At 33.7% G+C, this 26,666-nt stretch overlaps 1 protein-coding gene across 2 annotated transcripts in view; it reads left to right on the top strand.

Moving 5' to 3' along the window:
* The window catches only part of LOC123674002 (dual specificity protein phosphatase 22), a 54,559-nt gene that overhangs the window by 12,245 nt on the left and 15,648 nt on the right, over positions 1-26,666 (top strand). Inside the window, exons 1-4 of one of the 2 annotated variants that reach the window (XM_045608802.1) lie at positions 10,518-10,729; positions 10,787-10,903; positions 16,968-17,092; positions 24,221-24,392. In XM_045608802.1, the coding sequence (XP_045464758.1) occupies positions 10,664-10,729; positions 10,787-10,903; positions 16,968-17,092; positions 24,221-24,392 (480 nt within the window). In that variant the 5' untranslated portion in view covers positions 10,518-10,663. Of the gene's footprint in view, positions 1-10,517; positions 10,730-10,786; positions 10,904-16,967; positions 17,093-24,220; positions 24,393-26,666 lie in introns of those variants that run through there. The other variant, XM_045608803.1, reaches the window with a different exon arrangement.

Below are 26,666 nucleotides of genomic sequence, written 5' to 3'. Positions count from 1 at the left end.
AATCGTTTCTAGTGTAAAGAAAAACATACCGAAAATACCTATTTTCGGTACCTTTTGTTTAATCATTGAATGATACTGACGAAAAATATTAAAACTCCTCAAGTGTAAATTTCACTCGTAAACAGAATTATTTTTCAATATTCACCTCATTCCTCTAAACTGAACTATAATTCCACTCCAATTCCAAGTTTCAATCAATAACGGCCTGATTGAATCAGAAAAGGTAAAGCTTCACCCTCGAACCATTGAAAAAGGTCACAATAGGACAAATATTTTCGATAAAGTTATGTTGATGTTTGAATTTTAATCAATAAATTTCAAATGAAAAGAATAAATTTATATATTTTTATATCATAAAAATGATGAGATTATAAATGTTTTGAATAATTTCACTTAAGGAATTGTTCTTTTGCGTTGTTGATATAGACTATAGAGATATTCAGGGTACAAATATTTCACATAAAATCGTTGTTACATGTAGCATTCAAAATTTCTTAATACAATTCTAAACGCCAGATATCTCTACTTGATGAAGATAATCTAATATAAATATCGAAATAATTGGTCACCATCAACCAACACATGAAATTAAATTGTCAAAAATTGTAATTCTGATTGTAAAGCATAATTTGCATATTCATTTCACAGAAGAGTAAGAAAAGAGTTTATTCACTTATTGAGATTGCTATCCCTATATATTATTTCTAGATTACCTTTCCTTTCAGTAAGTTTTTTAAACTATAAGACACTGATGAGGAAAGATGGTATTAAAAAATACAAAATGTTATGTTAATTGGATTATTTAATTTATTAGCCGTTAACTCAATTCTACAGTTTTCAATAATATATCCTTCTTTCGGTTGGTTTTGATATTTTGTCGGTTGAACTTGCATTTCTTGGCACAGTAATATAATTTCGATATTTATCCCAATATAAGATAGGTATCAAGTTTTCATAAACATAGAAATCATACGAATTTGAATCTTATTCATATGCCAATTGAACTAGGTTCAAGAAGTTTCTCTCCATCCACAATTCATAATCCTTGATATTATTTATTAAATGTTTCGAAGAAATATTCTGTTCTACGGTTTCAAATCATAAAGAGGTGAATTTGAACCAGACTTTGAATGCCATCAAATGAGAAACCAAGTTGCCTATTTGATTGAATTGCATCACTCTCTATAATATATCACTGAATCTGACACGTATTCCCTACGGTCCTTCAGTACATAACCATACCTACGTGTATTACACTTAATTATTAAAACAGTTCACAAGAGAGCAATAGCGTGTAATGAACTCATTTGCTATTAATGTGATGACGATGTTGCCGAATTCATAGCTAGTTATATCAGATGGTGTACTTTACTACGTTTAACTTACTTAACTAAGGACTATTATGGTCACAGATAATCTAATATCGAATGAAGGAATCATACGATATCAGTTCATATGAATATCACCCTGTTAAAATTGAACTAACAGTTATTCGTTCTAAAATAAATTAATCTACATTATTAATGTCAATTCATATAGTTGATGTTTAATATCTCATATATCATTCTTATTTCCAATCGTGAGCGTACAAAAAAGTACCTTTGCCCACGTCCGAAAAGATGAGTGTCCAAAAATCACAAAAATTGAAGAGGAAAATAATGGTTGAACGTTTACGACTTTATTAATTAGCGGTAATTAGCGCTGGCGAAATTACAATTAATTGGTTTAATTGACAGTATTTCTTGAAAATTACTGTACTAAATTCGGTAAAATAAATTACATTCATTGATTAAAAAAAAAAAATTCAAGACAATTCACAATTATTTCTATTCATTAAATCAACAGAATTTTGTAGACAGCTTAGATAGTAAATTTCATCTTGATTATTTCTTCACATTTCTGTTACTTCGAGATTAAAAATTTCAGTTTCACGCAGATATCATAGTTATATTTTATTTTTTCATGTTAATAATCGAAAATCTCCTGTCATGGATTTATATTTGATCAGTCAAATGTGCGATATAGATAACAGTTTTGCCATCTAACATGTTTCAATGCAGAAATCAATAAACGATATTCATGGAAGTATTGAATAACGAATCAGTGAATTAGAGAAAATAGTGTTTAGTACCCGAACAGAAGGCTCATTGTAACAACCGTTCATTGAAATAATTTCATTCAAGAATTTCGAATTCGTGGAGAAGTATCAATGCCTTCTGCACTTGTGTTATAAATAACTATTTCCGTGAATGTAATCTTTCATTTCGATCGAATCGATAGTGTTGAAATTACTATGGACACCAAATTTTGAACGGGCATGTTCACATAATGTCGGAATTCACCCATTGATTAACTTAACCGCAACATTCGAGATCTGAACCTAACCCTAAAACCTAGGTCTATTCGTTCAAGAGTTATTGTGTTGACAGTCGGACAGAATTGACTTTGACCTCGGATTTCTCATCAGTCAGCCGAACCTAATTATTTAAAACCATCCTTCACTCAAATTACGATAATTTGTGACGATCAATCTGTTGGGTGAACGAGCAAATATTCAGGCATTATCGAAGATTCACACCTTTACTACCTTCAAAAAATATACCATCTATTCTGTATCATGATATGAATATATACATTATTGTTTATACTCTCAGGTGCAAAAAAACGCAACAAGTTGATATTTAGTGAAATTTGAAGTCTCGTAGTTTTCTTATTTTAAACGAAATTATCAAAATTTTTTGGTGAACTATAGATAAACTTATTAATTTCAACTTGCATATTCAATATTTCGTTAAGTGCTGGCTTTTTAGTTACTTTACAGGGTTGATCAGAAGTTTGTTGTAAAACCCAACCCAGAAACATCCTGTGTAATAATTCCGTCAAATTTTCATCAAGATCCATTTCTTTGCAAAATTTTGTGTTCTGGATGATGGCGTTGACTAACTCAGTTTTGAGAAAGAAATGAACCTACCATCAAAGGTTTACTTTAAGAAATGACATTTTTCACTAGATGCTTTTACCTAATCGACAATATGAACCGACATATGCAGGCAGTAAATGAAAAAATATTAATCTGAATTAAAAAAAAGGACGTTTCTTTAGGTTATTTATGTTACAGTTGAATTGATTTGTTTTGATTTTTTACTAGAATTCAATAAGTTTTCATAAATTAATTTTGAACCGATTGATTATTATCATTAGGTATAACATAAATATATTGTTGCCTCCTCGTTGTATTGGTAAACTCATAAACTGAACTTTTGAACCAAGATTATGGCACAATGACCAAAACTATACGGTATACTAAAAAATTCTTAATTTCTTTAAATGGGGTGAATTGTTTATTTGTCCCTTAAAAATGAACTAGTGCACATGCAAGCCATAAATCAAAACACAAAATTTTGAAAAGGAATGGTTCTTGTTCTTGATGAAAATTGGTACATAATTTGAGAAAAATTCACTTCGGAATTATTCCACACGAAGCTTAAAAATGAATTTCTCTATTTCAGTATCGTAATGAGTTCATTACAGTTCTAAATACAGTGCTGTAATGAACTCATTACAGCATCGTTTTCAGTTATGTTTTTCGTTTTGTGGTTGTCTATACTGACTTCCTATCAAAATACAACACACGTCAAATTGTCGATATAATATAATTTGTATTTAGTGAAATGATTTGCGACATAATATTCGCAATTTCTCTTAATTCTGTTGGTGTTAAATTATTTCAAAATTCGAAACGTAAGATTCAAACTGAAATCCCGTAATCTGTCAATTTTCGTAACAGTCACACCAACTGCCAAGATACAATACAAATGTCACTAGGATGTATAATCTGAATTTTTCATTAAATTTCGACAATATCTCACAAAACTTGACTGAAATAAAGAAAATATCGTCTAATACTCGTTGCAGAAGTCAATTCAAACACTCATGCGTTCCAAAACTCGCTCCTTCGTCGCTCGTTTTTGAATTTTGCATTCGTGTTGGAATAGGAGCCCATTCTGCAACTTGTTTTAGAATATACTATTCTGATTAAGAATCTATAGTAACTAATGAGCCAGCATTCAACATGAAATTGAATATGCAAGTTGAAATGAATAATTTTATTTACAGTTTACAGAAAGACTTTTGAAAATTGAGCCAAGTACAAGAAAACTATAGAACTTTTTTTTGCATCTGAGTTTGGATCGTCAAGTTTTCGATTAATATACATAGAATACAAAATCGTTTCCATCAGAAACATCGTGCTTATGAATGATAGAGTAGGTACATTCAAAAACGATAGAGATGAAGCAGAAAATTTGTATTGCTCTGGTAGGCAATCAGCCAAGTCTTTGATTGAAATTAACAACGCTAATGTTGAGGATTGTTAATTGAATAGTGTTAGGTTTGTGGAACACTAATTATATCCCATACCTGTTAATTTTTACAACTTCAACCAATGTTACCGAACGCAAAAGTTCGATCGAATTAAAAATTATGAAGCCAACTCTAGGAGAAAGTTCACCAGATTGAGGAAAGGAAAACTTATGGATTTGCATCACGCCAACAAATCATAAATAAACTTCTGATCAAAAACTCAACCAATATTTTTGATGAACATACGGCATTCTTCTGATATGATTGATATTTTTCTACCTTCAAAACTTGAATCATAATGTCTGGAAATAGCTTAAATCGATTGGTGGTGGATATTGAAAAGGATTCTTGAAAATGAGTTTGAAAAATGTATCTCAAGAAGTCTGAAAATACTGGCATACTATTCAGCATTCTTTTGAGTTCGTTTTTTTCTTTTTCGTCCTGATCGCATTCAAAATTACTCATTAATTAGATTAACAACTGTACCAACTGAATGAAAATAATACCTTTCTTTCATATCCATTATCACGAATTATTTTTCCTTGGTAGATAAGAAACTGTAATCAATGTTACCAAATGTTGAATAAACACAAAGCAGAATTAGTTATTTCGACATTCAACATAAAGTGTGCAACAATGAGCAATCAAAATTATATATCTGAAGAATAATAACCTAAACTGAAACAGCAGTATGTTGAAACTAATAGTTCTATGAATGAGTAAAAACATAGTTTAAAGAAATCGAAATCATTAACGAATTTCTGAGGTGACCTTGAAAATATCGATAAAAAGCCTAGCAACATTGTGATTCCACCGATGATACAAACAGAAAGGTGATAATGGAACACTCATAGAATATAGAAATAAAAGAAACCTACTCCATTAACTTTTCTGTTCAACTTTTCGAACCCAATAATGATGTTTCATTATACCAACAACCTCCATCATAAAATCGATTCCGATAATTTGGTTGTAATTTAGATGGAGAACAAAGGTCAATCACCCCTAATTTCAATTCACCCTACACGATGATGGCGTGAAACTCTTATTACTGGAGCTAAGTGAGGTCGTTGTGCTAAGATCGCGTTCGAATAGACCCTTAAATTTTTCCTTCGATTTGCTTCCATATCTCTCCATAGAATAATATGAATTTGTCGTTCTTGCTTGTCATTCAATTTGGCCCATGAATATGTTAGAAAGTTGTTCACCCTAAAGAAGTATCCTCAAAATGTTTTCTACTATCAGTACCTTTTTCTTTATTAACAATTTCCGAATGATTTCTCGGAAACATAGGTAAAGTTTCATTATTAATGGAGGAGTAAATTCGGAACTTCTTAGGTCTAAAACACTTCTTTGGTTCTACATTTCATTACATCGTAGGTACCATGATTCTAGAATAAGAGGCATTATTACCAGGGAGATAATCTGTGTCGTATATTTTTCTGAGATCATAGAATACTTTCGAGGACGTTCTTATCCTGGCCATTTTGAAATAAACAACGGCTTCCTGCTTTTATATTGATCTGAAAGTTTTGTAGGAGGTTAACAATTCCTTCGTTCATCCAAATGTTGCTTCAATGTTATCTTTACTACTGTCGAAACTTTTGTCTTATTCGTATCCTTGTTTAGATGATTTGAAACACTTGTTTTCCAGATTACTGGATGATCAGCTCATTTTGTTATAATACTTCAGAGAAACTGACCTATGCTAAATTCCAAATGAGTTGTTTATGTGTTGGAGTTTTAAAGTGATGAAAAGCGCTATAAATCCCTTTAATAACTGCATTGTATACTAGATGGACAATGCTGGTGTCCAACAGGTTTTAAATCCAATCTGATGGATGTTCGCTCTTTACTAGGTATGAATATCTCAATGTTTGTTGTACAATTAACTTTTAAATCGATTCGAACCCTTTAATTATTTCTGATTGAATTCTCATTATACTGCATTATCTATCATTCAATTCAGTGGCCTCGGGATTTGAGAAAATAAAATTTGTTGCTGTTATATTTTTCGAAAACGCTATACAGTGGACTCTCGTTAAGTCGAATGACCACGAGGCCAAGATTTATCTTCGACCTAGCCGTATTTCGAGTTGAACAAGTCATTCTTGGTTGACATCGACTCACACAGGTAATGCGATATAGAGGTGAACCAATGAATATTCGAAGATAAATAATAGTGATATAGATTCCCTATAGTAAGAGTAGATCGTACATATCCAGATGAATTCACTGAAAAATGAATTGACATTAAAAAATTTCAAAATGAATCAACGTCTTCACGGGTATTGATAAATGTCAATAGATAAATTGACAAATTTTTAGGTTTTCTTATGAATGAGTGGGATTTGGAGTCCAACACGTCAAACAGCTAATTGAGCTAAAGTTTTATTTTTTGTTTATTTTTGGGCAAAATTTTTTTCAACTAATTTACTCTTAGCAAATCAGTGCAAGAATGTACAGGGTGGGCAAATTTCGATGTTTTAGCACTACAACTTTTGAACCAGAGGAGATAGACAAAATCTGATACCCACTTCTCGATCTCTTTTCCTGAGAAACTAACAAGGGTAGTATTCATTTTTGGCCACCTTCTTTTGTTTTCGAGTTATAAGCGAAAATTGGAAAAATGGCGATATCGAAAAACATTTATATCTCCGCTAATACTGATGATAGAGCTCTGAAATTAAAACATTATACAGGCACTTTTTTACGTAGAATCCAGTGGCGTGCTCCTATTTTCAAAAGGGTTTTTAATTACGAAGCTATGACCCAAAGTTATGTTTTTTCAAATGGGAACACTAGATTTTTGTGCCATTTTCTGAAAGCTTAATTTTTCCTGATTTCAAAAATATATAACATCATATGATTCGGATCAATATAAATAATAGAAAATGGCCAAAAACCTCTATTCACCTAAGAGTCTCAATATTTCTATGGTTTCAACTGTTGATGAGCCTTTCTATAACAAGAGCAGTGTCCTTCCGTCAATCTGATTATTTCTATGCTTTTCACTTATTTCTACAAAATTCGAATCTAGATATGTTTTATAAATTTTTTATCTAAAAATTTATTTGGAAATAACGGAGAAACCACAAGATCGAATTTCTCAATCGAAAGAGTTGTATTGCGATGCATGTATCAGGAGATTATTTACATGGGTCTCCAGAATCCATTTTAAACAGCATATCAAACAATGCACATATGATTGAACTCAACATTTTAATTACGAAGGACCAAACAAGAAATAATATTTAACCTAATAATGACAACAATTGCACAATGCACAGTCGACACCTCTTCTCGATATTTCAATAGATGAATATTTGAAACTGTGTTCAAGCTACCTAGGAAACTTTCTCCAAGTTCGTTTATCTTTTCGAAACTATTTGTATAAAATAAATATAGATTCGAATTTTGTAGAAATAAGTGAAAAGCATAGAAATAATCAGATTGACGGAAGGACACTGCTCTTGTTATAGAAAGGCTCATCAACAGTTGAAACCATAGAAATATTGAGACTCTTAAGTAAAAGAAGGTTTTTGACCATTTTCTGTCATTTATTTTGATACAAATCATACGATGTTATATATTTTTGAAATCAGGAAAAATTAAGCTTTCAGAAAATGGCACAAAAATCTAGTGTTCCCATTTGAAAAAACAACTTTGGGTCATAGCTTCGTAATTAAAAACCCTTTTGAAAATACGAGCACGCCACTGGATTTTACGTAAAAAAGTGCCTGTATAATGTTTTAATTTCAGAGCTCTATCATCAGTATTAGCGGAGATATAAATGTTTTTCGATATCGCCATTTTTCCAATTTTCGCTTATAACTCGAAAACAAAAGAAGGTGGCCAAAAATGAATACTACCCTTGTTAGTTTCTCAGAAAAAGAGATCGGGAAGTGGGTATCAGATTTTGTCTATCTCCTCTGGTTCAAAAGTTGTAGTGCTAAAACATCGAAATTTGCCCACCCTGTACTGTGCAGAGTCCTAGGAGAGTCGGGATAAAAACATTGACTGAAGATGCATTGCTTATAGTCTTTACAAATCTAAATGGTGTTATTATTGCACCATTGAATATGACAATGACACGTTGAGACTTGGGTGGCGGGGTTTCGAATCTACTTAGTCTAGAGGTAATTTTGGTTGGTCTTCGACTCATAGAGGTAAAAATGGTGAAATATAACGCTACAATAATTTTGAGTTAATATGCATGGTTATTTTGTGGACTTAGATAGATTTTTTCAAGGGAATTGAAAAGAGTTATTATTATTAAGTGATTATTATTATTAATTCATGTTATCAAGGATTTCGAGTAAATGAAGATCGCATTAATACGATCTTCGATTCTTCTATGAAGTCGAAAAATACAGACATTGTAACCAAATGATGAAAGGACAGGTTCTGGAAACGCACGCTCAAAAATGGAACAGGCGACTCCCATGAGAATCGACTGCGTTTCCAGAACCTGTCCTTTCATCATTTGGTTACAATGTCTGTATTTTTCGACTTCATAGCCAGGAATTCTCTGGAATGATTAGGATCAACTAAGATACATAGAAAACCTAGCGTGTCTACTTATACCTGTAAAACTTTCAGATAAAACGGGAGATTTATACCTACTTCATTTCGAGGAACCGCGTCTGTTTCAGATGGCGCATACATCGGTTATATTTGACATTTCTCTCAATTCTCAGCTCTCGTGACCTTTGGGTATAGAACAATATTTTATATTTTATGCTCGTAACAATCTTTTATACTCTGTCATTATATTCCATTCATTTCATTAAAAATTCGATAGGAACTGAAGTCCGAAATCAGTATTTCAAGAGCGCCACCTTACAGAACTCTAGTTAAGCAGAACAGCAACAGATGGATATCTTAAAAAGTCTGAAACAAAATCGAATCAGTCACACATCAGGGATTCTATGCATCTTAGGTACGACTCAATGATGAAGGAATCCCCCTTCAAATTCTATTATCTTTATTAACGGAATGTCCTAAACACTTAGATAAAATTTTCAGGGTGGGTTCGGATTTCAAATGACGCGGTTGAGTTCGTTAATGGGCGTTAATCTAATTATGGGTTACTTAAATATGACCGTTAGAAATGTTGTTTTCCTGATAATTAGTAAACTGCATAAGCGATCGGGGAAATTTTTTTATATATTTGCATGCAAAATCACAATTTGAAGCATGGTGAAAAATGTAACGCTGATCTAATCATCAGAACCTTAAAAAATTCAAGAAGAGAGTTTTCCAATTTGAGTGTTTGCGACCGTATGGAACCTCATAACACTGTTATCTTGACGAAATGACAAAGCGATGTTTTGAAGTTGTTGAAATATAGATAATATTTTTGCTTTTGAGATTCCTCCCAATTTTGAAAAACACCAGTGAAACCTACGAATATGATACAAATATTGAAAGCAAAAATGTTTTTTTTTTCACACCATATATCTAAATATCATTATATCATTATTCCTAAATTTCTACAGCTAATAATGCGAAGCTTCGTGCACGCGAATCATTTATTTTTCAAGGGTGAATTCGTTGAACCCAGAATAGTGGAATTGGATAAATTCCTTGTATAACAGCTCAATAAATTATTTAATCGAATGGAACAATGTACATAAAATGTTAAAATCCTTCGTAGCAACGTATTGTCAGATATCTCTAATACCGAAATTACATCGGTTTTGGGACGCAGAGACAATGTGATAATCACATTGATATAATTTATTGATGTCTATATGACACAGTCCTTATAACGAGCGTTCATTTAAATTCGTGGTTAAGAGTGCTTTGGAGAGATTTGAGTTGATTTTCTGTAACAACGACTAACGCTTAGCTTGTACCATATCCCTAACATTTATTCACATACTTCGAATCTGGCAAGAATATGGTACAAGCTAAGTGATACTCACACTAACAGATAATCAACTCTTATTTCTCCACAACACTCTTGACCACTAATTTTAATGAACACTCGTTATATATCTTTATACGTATTACATTATAGTGTCCACTGTCCAGTGTCGACATCTTTAGTTCGTTTTGTTTTTCAGCAGTTCATCACAGACATTACAGTTTACAATTTACCGTTCCGGCTATCCTCAGAGTAATATCTATGTTTATTACTCTATGCGGTTATCGAAATGAATGTCAAAACATAACCTATGATTATAACCTCACAAATTATCATTGGAGAAAATAATTCATTGTCAAAATTGATTTAGAAGCATTCCTTTCAGCTCATAATCATTTTGATTAGTGTGACTTCGAGATATATTTGGATATGTTCTCTGATTTCATTTCATTTTCTGGAGAAAAAATAACTGAATTTGAATTCGGCTGTTCGAAGGTGATCTAGAAGCATTCCATTTAAATTTATGTTTTTAACAAATACTTTTCATTGAAGGTGCTGCCAGGGCTTTACGTGGGAAACTATAGAGACTCCAAAGATGCAAATCAATTAAACAAGAACAAAATCACCCACATCCTAGCAATACATGACACAGCCAGAAGAATACACTCGGTAAGTTCACAATAATATACCTAAATACTTTCTAGGTGAAAATTTGTGGGAACTGTAAGAGATAGAAAAAATTAAAGAACCACTTGACTTGCTCTCTTGAGCTTTTGAGCTCTCGTCATTCATTCGTCTATTGCGCCTTCCGTAATCACAGAAATTTACAGGATACTAGATAATTTGAAATGATCCTTTTAAGGAGTCGTACCAACTTGAGCTTATTTGCGATAATGTCCAGCCAACTGAGGGTGAAAAGTGGATGTTTAGTGAGTTATGGCGATTTTTCGACTGATTAAAATAAAATTGAGTTGTTTCGGAAAAGAATTGAGCAGGTTAGCGTGTGAAAATTCAATTTAAAAGGAAAATAATAAACCTCGGACATAGACGTGCTCGTAATGCAATAAAAGTAATTATCTTGAAAGCAATAATAAACTCATAAACCGCAAAATGGTCCGATTTTTTGCTGTCGCGTCAATTTCAAATAAAAGCAAAAAAAATGTTTTTCATTTTATGGGAAAATTTTCGTTCTTCATCTTTGTAGAGAATTCTGAAATTTTATATTTTAGAAATTTCGAGGGAAGGGTAATTCTTATAAGAAAAAAAAATCATTATAAATGAGTTTCGTCTGTCGAGCACTTCTTACGAGAGAACTACAATTTATACTCTGTTGTGGAAACTGGCCAAGATTAATATTGATGATGCGATTTCAATGGTATTCAACATTCAACCCCTCGACCGCACAAGGCATAAAATAAATGAGTTACCGGAGATAACCGGTAGGTTTGTAATTTCAACTCAACAGTATCAGCATTCATTATTCATTTAAAACTCGATTCTCCAGCTTTACATTAATTTTACATGAATTGAAGAACGACAGAATGATGATAATGTGAAATGATAAATATTTGAATATGGCATCGGCAGTGCACAAGAAACGTTCTCTGAACTGTGGTTTATTATAACAAGCAAATTCCTTCTATCCTTCTGCTGTCTTATACTGCTGGATTTCCAAGTCTCATATTGTTTTTTATTTCCGTTTCAGTCTCATGTTTAGTCTAAAAACATGTCGAAAATGATGCAAGCGATCAGTTTAGACTTAATGATTAATCCGTGGTCAAATTCAATTATCTCTAGTTTATCGACAATAAGTACCTACTGTATTCGAGTGAAATTCTTTATCAATGAGAATCTATGAGAAAATTCATGACCAACCGAAATCCCCTATATCAATGTCATCAAAATAAAACAAAAGATATGGGTCTTACGGGAATTCCACGTACATTAATGCGCACCATGTATTCGTAGGAGATTCGGTGGATGCCCTTAAGACCCGATACGAATACTCATACTGAAATTTCATCAAAATGGTACAGCAAAACACGAGATAGAAAGGTCCTGGGAATTCTGCGTATGCGAATTCTCCATGTCCAATTAGTCTGGTTCCGATTGTGGCGAAATTATGCGAAAAGATTATCTTGAATAGTGTCCTCGAATTTGCACTTAGCAGCAACCTTATTCCCCAATGTCAGCACGGCTTCCTTCCTGGAGATCAGTCATTACTAACTTTCTTGAATGCATGAATTCCTGGTCCGAGTCTCTAGATGAAGCCTGTTCAGTTGACGTTGTTTATCTGGATTCTTCTGGATCTTCTCCTACATGAACTTGAATATCTTGGAATTCGCGGCCACCTGCTTTGTTGGATTAAGGCATTTATTACCGATCGAACCTTCCATATTCGGGTTGGAAGAGGTGTTCCACAGTGTTCTGTTTTGGGTCTACTACTTTCTCTCCTTTACATGTCTAATTTACCCAAGATCTTCAATTCTCGGTGTTCACAATTTGCCGACGATACCAAATTTTTCGGTAACCCCAACGTGACAGCTCATCAGATTCGAGAAAACCTGGAGAAGTTGAACCGTTGGTGCCGGAAGTGGAAGTTGCCTCTCAACTAAGAAGTGTGTTATTCTGCTTTTGGGTGCTGTTCTGTGGAAGGAATTATTGACGATCCTATCGGAATGTTAACACTTAATTTCATCAAAATCGATATATTGCGTTCCTGTATAATCTTTGAGCTTCAAACTAATATTTGCAGAAACACCAACTGATAGACACGATAAAAATTCTTCAGAATACTTATTCACACATTGTGAATGTATCTAAGGAAGGTTATTTTATAGTATAAAAAATTTATGTCAATACAGATCTTCAACTCATAACTCAACTTATACTTAGAAGAATCTGTTACTCTCATATTTAATAATATTTCGTCTCATCCTCCTATTTTCGACGCTTATTCATGTATATGCAAATAAATGTGAAGTCGTTTTCGAAATTGGAAAATATTTTGGATGATTTTGCTCGGTGTTATCATATTCCGTTCTATTGTATTGTTCTTTGTTATCAATTTGAATTGATATATTCGGGGTTGTATACATTTGCAACAGTTTAGTCCACCGATGGGGACGACCTATGTTCTGGGATAAACTATCTTTTATCTTTCTGAAATAAACTAGACGATAACATCTGATAAGATCTTTTTTTTTCAATTAAATTCAGTTAATCTGCGAATAGTGCCATTGGAGCTCTAATTCCATACTTCTCTGAATCAAAATTTGGTTTTCAACTTCTTTCAAAGAATTTTTCGAGAACCTGTAATTGCCTGTACTAACATATCCATAAAATTCATTCAGAAAAATTTTCCCTCAGTATCATCATAATTATATTCTTTCTCCTCAACAAAGGAGAACCTATATCGCTATAGAGACAGGAATTAATGTTCTAAACTTTTTTCGAAACAGGTTTAGCAGTGAATTTAAGTCGAAATTGGCCTTTTTTAAATTTACTGAATAAAAAAACTGGCTGGTCTATTTTGTCCTTTTTATATTATATGAATTAAATACAAACGTTTCTATTGTTCAGTCTATCCGAATGTTTATAACTAGAAAAGAAATGTAGTGAACATAAACTTGGGGATATTTCAGAACCCCCTGACTAAATCACGAATTCCATTTTCCAAATAATCCCAAATCGAACCAAAATCAAAACAATAGAAAGAAAACAATTTTTTAACTTTTCAACTTGCTTCGCTTGATGGTTAATTCTCCAAATTTGTGGTAGAATGGTTCAATTCTGCACTTTTTTCCGGAAATAATTGGCAAGAATCCTGAATCTCTGAACTTTTCGCAATTATTATCAACGAAAAGATTTTATTCTACTCTATTCTAGACGCAATCTGTCGATTTCGCCGTAAATCCGTTACCTAACAAGAAATAAAAAAGTAACTATCCACCCTCGAAACCCAGCTTAGTTCTTGAGCTTTTTTATTAAGAACTCGAGATCTCTCTCTAATTTCATTTGGAATAGAATAACCTTTTCCGTCGCTCAATTGGTGAATCCGTGGAAAAATATTCTGTTTTTTTTTTCATTATTTGCCGAATTTTTCTTCTCTCGCACCTCGAATGTTTTCCATTTTCGTAATTCCATCCGTATTCAAGATAAAAGGTGTTGAAGGCAAAAAATTTCAACACGTTTTTTACTATTTTGCCGAAACTACTGGCAATATTGATGTGATGAAATTTTATACAAATATGTTTTGGAAGCTGATAGATCCCACTCTTTGTAGTAAATAATAAAATTACTCCGAGCCAATCTTTTTTAAATCGAATAGGTGCTCTCAACTATAGTTATGAAAATACAAATAGGTAGGTATAGTTTATTCAGTCACTTGAACTATTCCATAAAAACTCTTGGCCATAGATGTCCCTTTGAAGTGGATACCGCGATCTGCAAAATACCGGGGTTTATCTGAAAGTATTGAAGGCAATAAATTCACTGGGCCCAAAGGAATTTCTGGAAACTTGGACAAACCTTGTATAATTGAAATATTCATCTTCCTCCAAGTGACTTTGGACATACTATACTAAAATGCACCTTTAAGAACTACGTCGTCTTTTAACTGTAGTCTTATAGAGCATCGTACTTTTAAACAATGCAGGATGTTTTGATGAATTCGACAAAACGTCGTTTGATAAATTTAACAAGGTGATTTTTCTGTTAAAAGATACAATTTCATATGAAATTTAAATGTTACCTGAGGGGAATAACAGAGACTCATCCAAAAAAATTCAGATAAATTAGGCAGAGTAAGGCGGCGAAATATTATTTTGCCGGGGCACCAAAATGTTTGGCGGCGGCACTACTCTTGGTAAAACTCGGTACAATGTACCGTTTTCGAAATATTTTGATTTGACAATTATGAAGTAATAATCTTAACAAATTATTTCCAATACTAGTTGGTATGTACCAAGTGACTGAAGCATTTTCTATGAGAGACAGATATAAAACTAATTCCAAAAGTTATTGGTCTAAAATTTCCTTACAATGTTTCAAGTATTTTTGGTACAATCGTAAGAAATGTGGAAATTTAACCCTTCATCTTTAATAAGGATGGCGTTACGAAAATTTTGTATTGAGCAGACCACAATTATTTTTCAGTTTTCTACTAATCCCATAGACGGAGTCACTTTTTTGTTGTAACACCCTGTATATTTAAAGAGTAGGAGTAGTCCGTTTTATTCATTCAATTTTTGTATCTTCTTCAAAATGAACCTCTTCCAAAATAATACATACATTTCAACGAATAATACAATAATCAAAGAATTTTTGTATGCATTTTTTAAATGAATTTCTTTTATCCACGATTGCCTTGGTCGAAGACATTTCAAGAGAATTCGGTGGATGTTCTTTTTATTAGTTTTCTTTTTACCTAAAGTAATTACAAAGTCCTCTACCTCTGGTATGAATTTCCTAAAACATATTTGAAATAAAACAACATGCAATTGACTTAAACCTGATACGATGTTACAGAAAATTTAGTGAATATAGCGTCCAATTGAAAGTTTATTTAATGAAAAAACGCTGCAGTAGAATGACAAAGGAGTACAAGAAAAGTTTGAATGCAGAAGCGCAACGAAAGTTCTGTGTTTTTTAACGCGTAATTCTAATACAGTTTTTGTTTATGTATGAAAGTATACGAACAAAATTATATCTTAGAATAATCTATAGTTATAACGGGTGTTTTTTTCGAGGTATATAACTTTAAGTTGGCATTACTATTCAAGATGGCGACCGATTCAACAGCTGTCAAGTGATTTATTCTCAGTTTGGTTTGGCAATTCATCATGAATAGACTCACGCCTGAACAACGCTTACAAATAGTGCAATTTCATTTCGAAAATAATAGTTCTGTGCGAAATACGTATCGCGCACTACGTCCATTTTATTTTGTTAATCGATGAAGCACACTTCTGGTTGAATGGCTACGTCAACAAACAAAACTGCCGCATTTGGAGTGAAGCTAATCCTTAAGTGTTTGTCGAAACACCGTTACATCCAAAAAAAAATGACTGTTTGGTACGCTTCATGCGCTGGTGGAATCATTGGTCCTTACCTCGGTCCGTACTTCTTCAAAAACGATGATGGCCAGAAAGTTTCAGTCGATGGTGATCGGTATAGAGCCATGATTACTAACTTTTTCATTCCTGAATTGAACAACCATGATCTCTAGGAGCTGTGGTTCCAACAAGACGGCGCAAGATGTCACAGAGCTCGTGCCACAATCGATTTATTGAAAGACACGTTTGGTGACCGCCTAATTTCACGTTTTGGACCTGTGAATTGGCCTCCAAGATCTTGTGATTTAACACCGCTCGACTACTTTCTGTGGAGCTATGTAAAGTCATTGGTCTATGCGGATAAGCCACAAACCCTTGACCATTTGGAAGACAACATTCGCCGTGTTATTGCCGATATACGACCACAAATGTTGGAAAAAGTCATCGAATATTGGACGTCCAGATTGGACTACATCCGAGCCAGCCGTGGCGGTCATATGCCAGAAATCATATTTAAAATGTAATGCCACAAGATTATCTTGCGGATAAATAAAATCAATGTCAATCGAATAATCCATCGTTGTTTTATTGCAATTTAAAGCTCTATAGCTCTAAAAAAACACCCTTTACCTTCACTGTATTCCATTCACCTGTTAAATTAAATTATTTCATTTCAGGATAAACACTATCTCTGTGTTATGGCATCCGATTCACCCGACCAAAACCTAGCACAATATTTCTCTCTATGTAACGACTTCATCCATGCCGCTCGGCTACGTGGCGGCAACGTTCTCATACACTGGTGAGTACAAGTTTCCCAAAGACCAAACTAATCTCTAGATTATATTGCAGTTTTCCTTAATTACCATCAAACCGAAACCGCAAATGGCTCTCTGAAAATTTACATTTCTGATGCAAATATACTCGCCGGGAAAATCTCAACGAAGTTTGCAATTCATTTTTTCTTGAATAGTAATTCCAGCGTTTCTTTTTTTTTTGAAAAACCCCTGTATAGGGGCGAACAAAAAAAGTGAAAAGCAAGCGTTTATTCAAAAAACCCTGTGGAGGGAATCATTGACAGCCAAGAATGTTTACGAACGCCCAAATATTGCCTCATCTTTTCTGAACATTACGCCTTTTTATTAATTGTGTTACCTCCATGTTGAGAGAAAAAATGGTCAAATGGCTTTAAATGTTTTCATTGTATCATTAATATCACTATTCTGAAATTAATATTGAACGTTCGTTGTTTCGATGAAATATTCATTGGATAGAAGAACTTTTTTCATAAGTTGTATAAAGTCATACATCAACTACTCCGGACAATGTCAATGAAGAGTAATACATTCAGTGGCGGATCACCATGTAGGCCAAATAAGCGCTCGCTTGGGTCTCCAGAAACGTAAGCTGTTCGCTAAAAGCCAGTTCATACTATCCGTTGGTCTCGATTGAGTTGAGCAGTGTCAACCGTGTCAAATTTGCCAAATCTAAAGCTAGAAATTTTCCTTTATGCATTACCTATTTTTTTTTATTTTTCAGCATCCGAAGAGAGTGTTTTTGATACTGATATTTTGATATTTCTGTTTTGAGTTTTATTTTTATGGGTTTTATTTCTTTTTTATAGTTTAAGTTTTTGAATATATTTTTTTCTACTTTTTATTTTATATATTTTATTTTTTTCATCATTTCTTCTATATGGGTATTTCATGTTGAAGTTGAATTAATTCTTGATGATGTTATATTTCTTAATTTTCTATATAAAATTTAATTTCGATTATTACGCATGTAACGAAATCATTTTATCCTTGCATTGCTGCATTGCAGTTAATTAATCCACCACTGACAACATTATCGATACAAAGTATATCCGATCTAATAATGAACGAACATTTTAATAATGAACATGTTTTGGTTTAATGAAAGTTGTGCCTTGATACATTGAAAATAATTTGATTTCATTGTATTGATGTCTCAGTTCATCAATTGGAAAATGATGAATCCATCAATACAATTAACTTTCTCGTGGAATTTAAGTACACTTTCGATTCAGTGTATCAATTGAAATTAATTTTAACAGCTTTGAAACATCAATTGCTCGTTCAATAACGGTATCATATAAAGTGCTGTAATTTCAGTTAACATTAGGACATTTTCAGAAAAGATGAAGCAACATCTAAGGCTCCGTTGACATTCTTGGCTGTCAATATTCACTCTGGAGGATATTCTGAATAAACGCATAACTTTCACTTTTTTTGTTCCCAAGATTTTACCCGTTCCACTAATTTTGCTGGTGTGTGAGAAACACGTCTTTCGAAAAAAGATATTCAATTACAAAAAATGATGAAGAAATACTGCAATCATATGTAGAATAAGTAAAAAAGTTTTAGACCAATCGCCAATCGTACAAAAAATCAGCAGAATTGGTTGACTGTTTCAGAAGTTAAAGTCGTTTGGAATTTCTCCAATTTTTTTGAACAATTTGTATCTCGGAAATGAAAGTCCTGACTTATCTTCTCAACTCAAACAGATATCATTCTCTTATCTTCACCTGAGCGTTATTATGTAGTCACGAGACATCCTGTATACATAGGCTCGCAAACGCTTGGTTTTCGAGATACAGGTATTTCTTGTAGTCCTACTTTCTTGTGATGATTATACCAGTTTAAGGAATTTTTAATTTTCTTCGCTATGTATTGAGTAAATAAGTACCAATATTCAGAATTAATTTATTCACCACAGCTAACTAACTGCATCTTTATAATTGGATTTTTCTGAGGATTACTATAGAATTGTTTGGTAGCACATATGATAAATTACAAGAAACCACAAATTGTAGTACAAGACCAAAGTTTTTTTTCACATTTTTCTGAATACAGTGGTCCACTAAAAAAAAGTTCTGGAGGAAAGAAGTGAGCACTGTTCCAGAAAAAATATCACCCTGTAAATTTGAATTCCAAATTGCATATCACATGATGAAAACTTCTAATTGGAATAGATATATATTCCAAATTTAAATCAAGTATTTCATGAAGGAAAGGTGCTATGAATAAAAGACTTAAATAAAATTCAACAACAAATTCAACACCCTGTATCTCGAAAATGAATCGTTTGCGATCCCATATTCATGGGACTTTTTTCTTAAAATGATCCGAGAAATCTGTAATTTTCATTTATACCTACAATTTAAGAACACCCTGTATAGAATAGAATAGAATAGAAATTTATTAATTGTAAAAATGCTACAAATATAACGAGTTGATATATACTACAGCAAAGTACAACAAGTCAAGAAGAAAGCATGAGTCTCACAGCTCCGGTTGATAATTTCTACACCATGTATAAAATTCAGCCAAATTATAGGGTTCGCTGTTTATAATGAATCTTTTCAATATTCTCTTGAAACGTTCAAGTTTTCTGGATTTCAGCATATCTGAAGGAAGTGAGTTCAATAGCTTGATACACATGAAATGCACACCCTTTTGTGATAATGTAAGGGAGTGAAGCGGATAATGATAAGGGTAGAGTCGTCGGGTGTTATTTTGATTTTCAAACTCCTCAAAGAATTTGGGATGATCCAGAATGAAACATATGCACTTGTACACATACATTCCAGGCAATGTCATTAGCCCTGCCTGCTTAAAGTGCCCTCTGCAGGATTCTCGAAAACCAAGCCCCAGCAGTACCCGTAGTGCTTGCTTTTGAGCAATAAATATTCTATCGATCAGTGATGAGCCTCCCCAGAAAATTATTCCATACGTGAGAAGCGATTCGATTTGGGAGCAGTATATTATTCTTAGGATGTTGGCATCAATTTGAAATTTCAGAACCCTCAAGCTGTAAATAGAGGAGTTCAACTTCTTAATTAAAATGCGACTGTGTTCATTCCATTTGAGGTTCTCATCAAGATGTATACCCAGAAATCTTGTGGTATTCTCCAACATTACAGTCTGCCCTCTGCACTCAAAGCTGTTTGGGAAAAGTAAATTATTTCTATCTGTACGGAAGGCTACACACTCCGTCTTAGTCATGTTCTGCTGCAAACTATTCTGTTCACACCACTTCTTCTGAGCTAAAGCGTTCTGTGCTCCATAAATGAGGTTACTGATTTTATGTGATCTAATCATTATGTTTGTGTCGTCAGCATACAATACTGATTCCCAAGAGTGCTCCCTGAGGACCTCTGGCAAGTCATTTATGTAAAGGACGAAAAGAAGCGGTCCAAGAATACTTCCCTGAGGTACGCCTCTCGCTATCTTCTTCACAGTGGAGTTGTATTCCCTACCATCCATACATATAGCAACCTGTTGCGTTCTATTCTGCAAATAGTTTAGGATGAGATGAAGTTGTTTGTCTCTGATGCCATATCTTTCGAGTTTGTGTATAAGTATGGAATGATCAATATTATCAAAGGCTTTAGATAAGTCGAGAAACAAACAAAGAGGTACTTCACCAGCTTCTATTGAATTTATGATGGAGGTAATAAATTGAAAAATTGCAGTTTCAGTGCTTCTACCAGAAAGGAAACCATGTTGTGACTTGTCGAACGCATGGAACTTTCCGAAAAACTTGATCAAACGTTGCGCCAATATTTTCTCAAAGATCTTGGAGAAAGAATTCAGAATACTGATCGGGCGGTAGTTACCAAGGTGCTCAGCGTCCCCCTTTTTTAATAGTGGTTTGATAATTGCCATTTTCAATCTATCAGGGAAAACCCCCTCTATGAAAGATTTGTTGATAATTCGGCTAAGAGGTTCAGCTATTATGTGAGCAGAGTCCTTTATAATTCTCATAGGAATTCCATCATAGCCAGTTGAATTCTTATTTTTTAGGCTTTTTATGCATGAGAGTACCTCTCCTTCAGTTACAGGAAATACATAGAAAGAATTTTCAATCTTCTTAATTCCAGAAAAAGAATTCTCTTGAACTAAATTGATGTACCCAGCTTCATTGCTTTGGAAAAGGATATTGAATTTTTCAGCAATTTCCTGCAGATTACCATCGGGTAAGATACTTGTTTTGGGCCTTTTTTTACTTGGTTTCAAGTCATTTATAATTTGCCAGGTGGTCTTAGGTCTATTTGCAGAATTTTCTATCAAGTTACCATAATAGTTCCGCTTATCCCTGCAAATGGCTATGTCGTAGTCTCGCTTTGCTCTTTTATACATTTCAACGAAGTCTGTGTTGATGCAAGATATCACAAAAAGGCTGTCAAGATGTTGCTTTAATTTGAATAACTCTGGGGATTCTTTGTATCGTTTAGAATTGATTGGAACTTTTTTTGTTAGCAATGGAAAATGGTCATTGAAAGTAGTTATGAAGAAATCGGAAAACTCATTCCATGTTTCATTTACACCCTGGGCTGCAACATTTCCAATGGGGCCGCAAGTCTTGCCCTTCAAAGATTCCAGAAAAGCATTTAAAGCCTCTGCATTATAGTTTCTATAGCTCACTGTCTTATGTGACTGTTTTTTGATAACTTCAATGTTGCTCCTAAAAAGCCGTGCAGAATGATCAGATAAGTGCGCTTCAATGACAGTGGTCTTACCTTGACCAATATTTGTGAATACGTTATCCAGGCATCTACCACTACTAATCCTTGTTGGCTCCTAAACAGTAATCTCCACATCGAAGGTCTCCAGGAGAGAAACAAGGTCATGTGCAACCTCCAATTCCCTGTCCAACAAATTTATGTTGAAATCGCCTGTGATAACATATGTTGCATTCTCACTATTTAGTATTTCTAGAATTAAAGTTAATTTTTCAAAAAACGTTTCAAAAATCATGAGATGAAGAAGGCCTATAAATGCACACTACAACAATTTTTTTACTACCATAAACAGAAACATTACATGCTGAACATTCGATTATAGTGGACACACTGAGGTTTTTGAGATCTAGCCTCTCTTTGATTTCCATATGATTCAGACAGTACACAGCACAGCCACCATGCTTTCCCTTACTTCTGCAGAAGGCACTAACAAGCTTGTAATCAGCAAAGGTATGCTGCTCGAGTTCATCAGGATCTTTCCAGTGTTCTGTCAATGCAAAACAATCAGGTTTGTCTTGTTGTAACAAATTTTCAAATTTCCCTTGCTTCGCCCCACCAACAGATCTGACATTTTGATGGAGGACTGAAAATCCTGAGAAACTTTGACATGTTTTGAACGTTATTTTACTGTTGCTTCTCCTCTCATCACGGAAAAATTTTGTTCTCTATACTTATTGAAGTTGAATCTCTTAATACCGACTCCATTTGGCCAGAACTCTGACTTATACATCTCTTCTTTATGGACTAACGGTGCTGTCACTACAAATCTTTTTAAACCCTCTGGATTCCCAGGTATCTCCCTCACTTCTATTTGGTTGCCCTCAAAACCAGGTTTACTTGCAATGTACTTATGTATATCCTGTATTGTGACATGTTTCATTATGCGATTTATAAAAATCCAAACTTTCTTCTCCATTCCTTGAAAACCAGATCCACTAGGTTCAGCGGTTGGTGCTGTACCAATCTGCGTAGTTCTTCGTTTCTTTTGAGGATTTGTGCTATTGCTTGACTTATTATGATTATTCTCACTGACAAGATGTGTCCTAGCCTTATAAGAAACATTCTTCCATTCGGAATATTTATCAAGGTTTATAATTTCTTGCATTTTTTCTCGTTGTGCCGTTTCTAACGGATGAACGTTTGAATTTGAGTTTGTTTCATCCTTCAGAAGGTCAGCCATAGTGCTTTGTTTTTGTTTCGCTGTTTTTTTCTTGACTACCTGAGTCCAGGATAATTTTTCTGGTTCTTCAATTCGATCAATTGGTTTTTCAGTATGCAAATTCTTAGTTTGATCCAATTTCATACCCTGATCATTTTTATGCAATAACACTGGGTTTGATAAATTGGATATCTTCCTTTTACTGTTTCTGCTTGGAGGATTTCCTGTTGCGAAGCTGCTTGAAGGAATATTCGCAGTTAGCAACATATTTCTGAGATCATCAGTTACAGATGCCGGTGAACAATCTGTCAAATTGTCGATTTTAATGACTGGTATAACAACCTTATGATGGGAATTGTTATCAACAGATTCATGATGTTTATTCGCGTTTTTCTGCGGTGCATTTGTTTTCCGTTCGATATCCTGTATTCGTTGTAGGAGTAAGGCATTATTCAATTTTAGAATTTTATTTTTTTCATTCGCCGATTCTAACAGTTGAGTGAGAAATTGATTTTTAGTCTCCAATAATTTAATCTCGAGTAATCCCAGAGTACTCACTGTTTCTTCCTCTGATTTTCGAAGCAATATCCCGGTAGTTTCTTCGGAGTTGCAGCAGTTTATATGAAACCCATCAATAAATTTTATGTGTTCCATCTTTTTAGCACAGGATTTATGCATAATTTTTTCACAGAATGCACAAATGACTACACCGCACTTTCTTGAGCAGCATGAAAAGCCTTTTTCATTTTTATATTCGATATTAACATCGATATTACTTTGTTTTTGAGAGCTCGTCTCAGATACGTCATCACTTTCGTCGCCCATATTGAATATGAATATATTTTGACATAAATGAACGAGCTCTCAAAAGCACCTCACTTCATGTCAGTGATTTCCCCATTTTATTTCCCCGTGGATGAAAGAGCACGATTCATTATTTCGTCATCAACTGAAACTATTTTTTTCCCTTGTAAATTAGCCATCTCTCGAAAAAGTAGTTCGGAAGGACTTAAAATTGAATTACGTTTGAATTTAATGAAAGCTCCCTCTAGCACAAATTCAATGGAATGAGTTCTTTCTTTTTGGTTCGCAAAGTTTCTAAATGGGCGAATTCATACTAATCCAATAATAATTGTTCGCATTTTTCGTGGATACGAATGCCGACGATTCTTCGAACGAGAACTGAAATTGAACTTTAGCTTGACATAAGTATGTAATTTCAGCCTTGCTGGTATGTCACGCAGCGTGACCGTAGCTGTTGCCTACATCATGACTGTAACGAACCTCAACTGGAAGGAAGCCCTGAAGGTCGTCAAAGCCGGTAGATCTGTTGCTAATCCGAACTTGGGTTTCCAAAAACAGCTTCAGGAATTCGAGTCCCTAAGGATCGGTGAGGTATGCGAATATTTTTATGTGTCATTTTACGTTATCATTATTTTGCAATGCTACCTATATACAGGATGTTCCAACGAAAACTCTAGCACACCCTGTCAAAATCAGACGTATAATTAAGATTTTCCCAATATGTGTTTTCCATTTTGATATGGCATTCATACCAGAAAATGCACCCACTTGCGATTAGCAGCTACCCTTAAATTTTTTCAATGGTCATTGAAGTGATTCATCGTTAGATGGACGCCTGTCCCTCTATTACCTGCGTAATATTTTCCAAAATTGAAACATGCGTTACGTAGAAGTTCGATGTTTTCGAGTTTCATTAGTTAAATAAAGAAAAAATCGAAAAGCATATGTTTGGAAGGATAATCCAGGGTGATTATTCAGGGTGTTATCGTGATACAGGTATTATCCAATATAAAAAATTTTCAATATATAATTTTAGTTCTTTGATTTCAATTGATTTTTTCGTTTGAAATTGCAGTAGGTACAATTGGACGTTAAATTTTCATCATGAAGCTGGATTAGAAATGAAGATTGAAGTCAAGGAGTAAAAATACGATTTGAATTCGTGAAAGTTACACCAAGACTTAGGTTTGGTTATCCCATTACCTAATGTTCCTAACACAAGATCTAAGGGTCGAAATGTAGAAAAGTCGATTTTGAATTTTTACAGGCTTAAAAAGTGAAAAATCAGTTTCTGGATAGTGTGACAAGCTGGGAAATGACATCATTCGATGGAGCGTGAAAAAGTAGATATCAACGTGGAAGTCGACACGCAACGAACATTATGCTAAACGAAAATTTTTATTCTAATCATGCACAACACACATTTTTACTTGAAATTACACCGTTTTTTTTTTGTGATTACTTCGTTTACATTGCTATCAATTGTGAATAAAAAAATTAAATTTACTTAATCGTTGGACCTCTGGGTCTAATCCTCATTTTTCATCCATTGGAATACACTCAAAAAGATTTTACCATATCACAATGATGCCCAGTGGCATTATTGTGATAGGAAATAATAATAATAATAAGAGAAATACATCTCTATACATGATTTCAATACGTAATATACAGGGTGTACCTCGGCACCCTGGTCTTTTATGAAGAACGAAATGCACCATTTTATTGAAAATTTGGTTTCTTGAGGAGGAGCCACTACTCTGTCGATCTAAATTTTTCAGCGTTGCGGTAGTGCCGCTTATATAAAAAAGTACTACTTAGCATTTTTGATATTTCAAACCAAACCATCCTGTATGTTACTTCTTTTTTCGGTTTGTCTTAGCCTCTTGATTATTTATGTATTGACTTCCTTGTCCTTATTCCTAACGGTTTTCGAGTAATTGATTAATTTAGTTCTTTTTTGTGCAAAACGTAGCTTCAATTAAACATTCGTCACTTCCGTAGTTGAAATCCTAGTATGCTGAAATTTCGGCTATAAATTACCGATATATTTGTATTATTTACGTGTAATAAAATACATCCTTCATCAAACAGGGTTGTTCGAAATCACAGGCTCCAATGAGACATACTAAAATGATAAGTGCGTTTTTTCAAATGCATGATGTATAGAAAGAAAATAAAATTTCCTTAGGGCTATAGAGCATGTTCCTATACCATCAAGTAAATTTCTTGTATGACATCATGAATCACATTCGCTGGTCTTCTACTTTCTGTCGTAATTCTTGATGAAATTTTTTTCTTTGTGAATTAAAACCTTCATTTGAGACCAACGTGTAGAGCATAATGTAGTGCTGGCCCGTCGCTATAAAATAAATAAATCCAAAAAATAACTAGGTACAAGGATTACCCAAAAAAAAAAATATTTTCGTCAATTTGTGTCAATATTTATCAACATGCTTCATTCAATGAAACTGTTTCCATGAAAACTGACTCATCGGGAGTAGTAGGAGTAGTTGCCATCCTCTGTGGTATATATGAATGAACAAAATTTGATTAAGATAATCTTAAAACAGTACCATGGGAATGGTACAGCCTGTTTTTGGGAGGAGGTCTGAACATCGAACGAATTAAGCGACAGTTAGAAGGGTTCATGAAAAAATTGAAATTCATTCTATAATTCGGAGATTGAACTCAAGTCCGACGTTAACACTTAAAGATAATAAAAATAAATAATTTTAAATATTCAGTTTTCTGTCAGATGTTCCTAGTATACATTCTCAATACATATAAAATCAAAATCAAGATTCAACAGTCGATCTCTCACTTCCCATTGTACGTTTTCAGTCTCTTGAGCGTAGATTGAGA

The sequence above is a fragment of the Harmonia axyridis genome, chromosome 2 (genome assembly GCF_914767665.1).
Source record: "Harmonia axyridis chromosome 2, icHarAxyr1.1, whole genome shotgun sequence".
NCBI lineage: Eukaryota > Metazoa > Arthropoda > Insecta > Coleoptera > Coccinellidae > Harmonia > Harmonia axyridis.
Note: the sequence above shows the minus strand (reverse complement) of the source record. Positions and strands in the feature narration are given on the sequence as shown.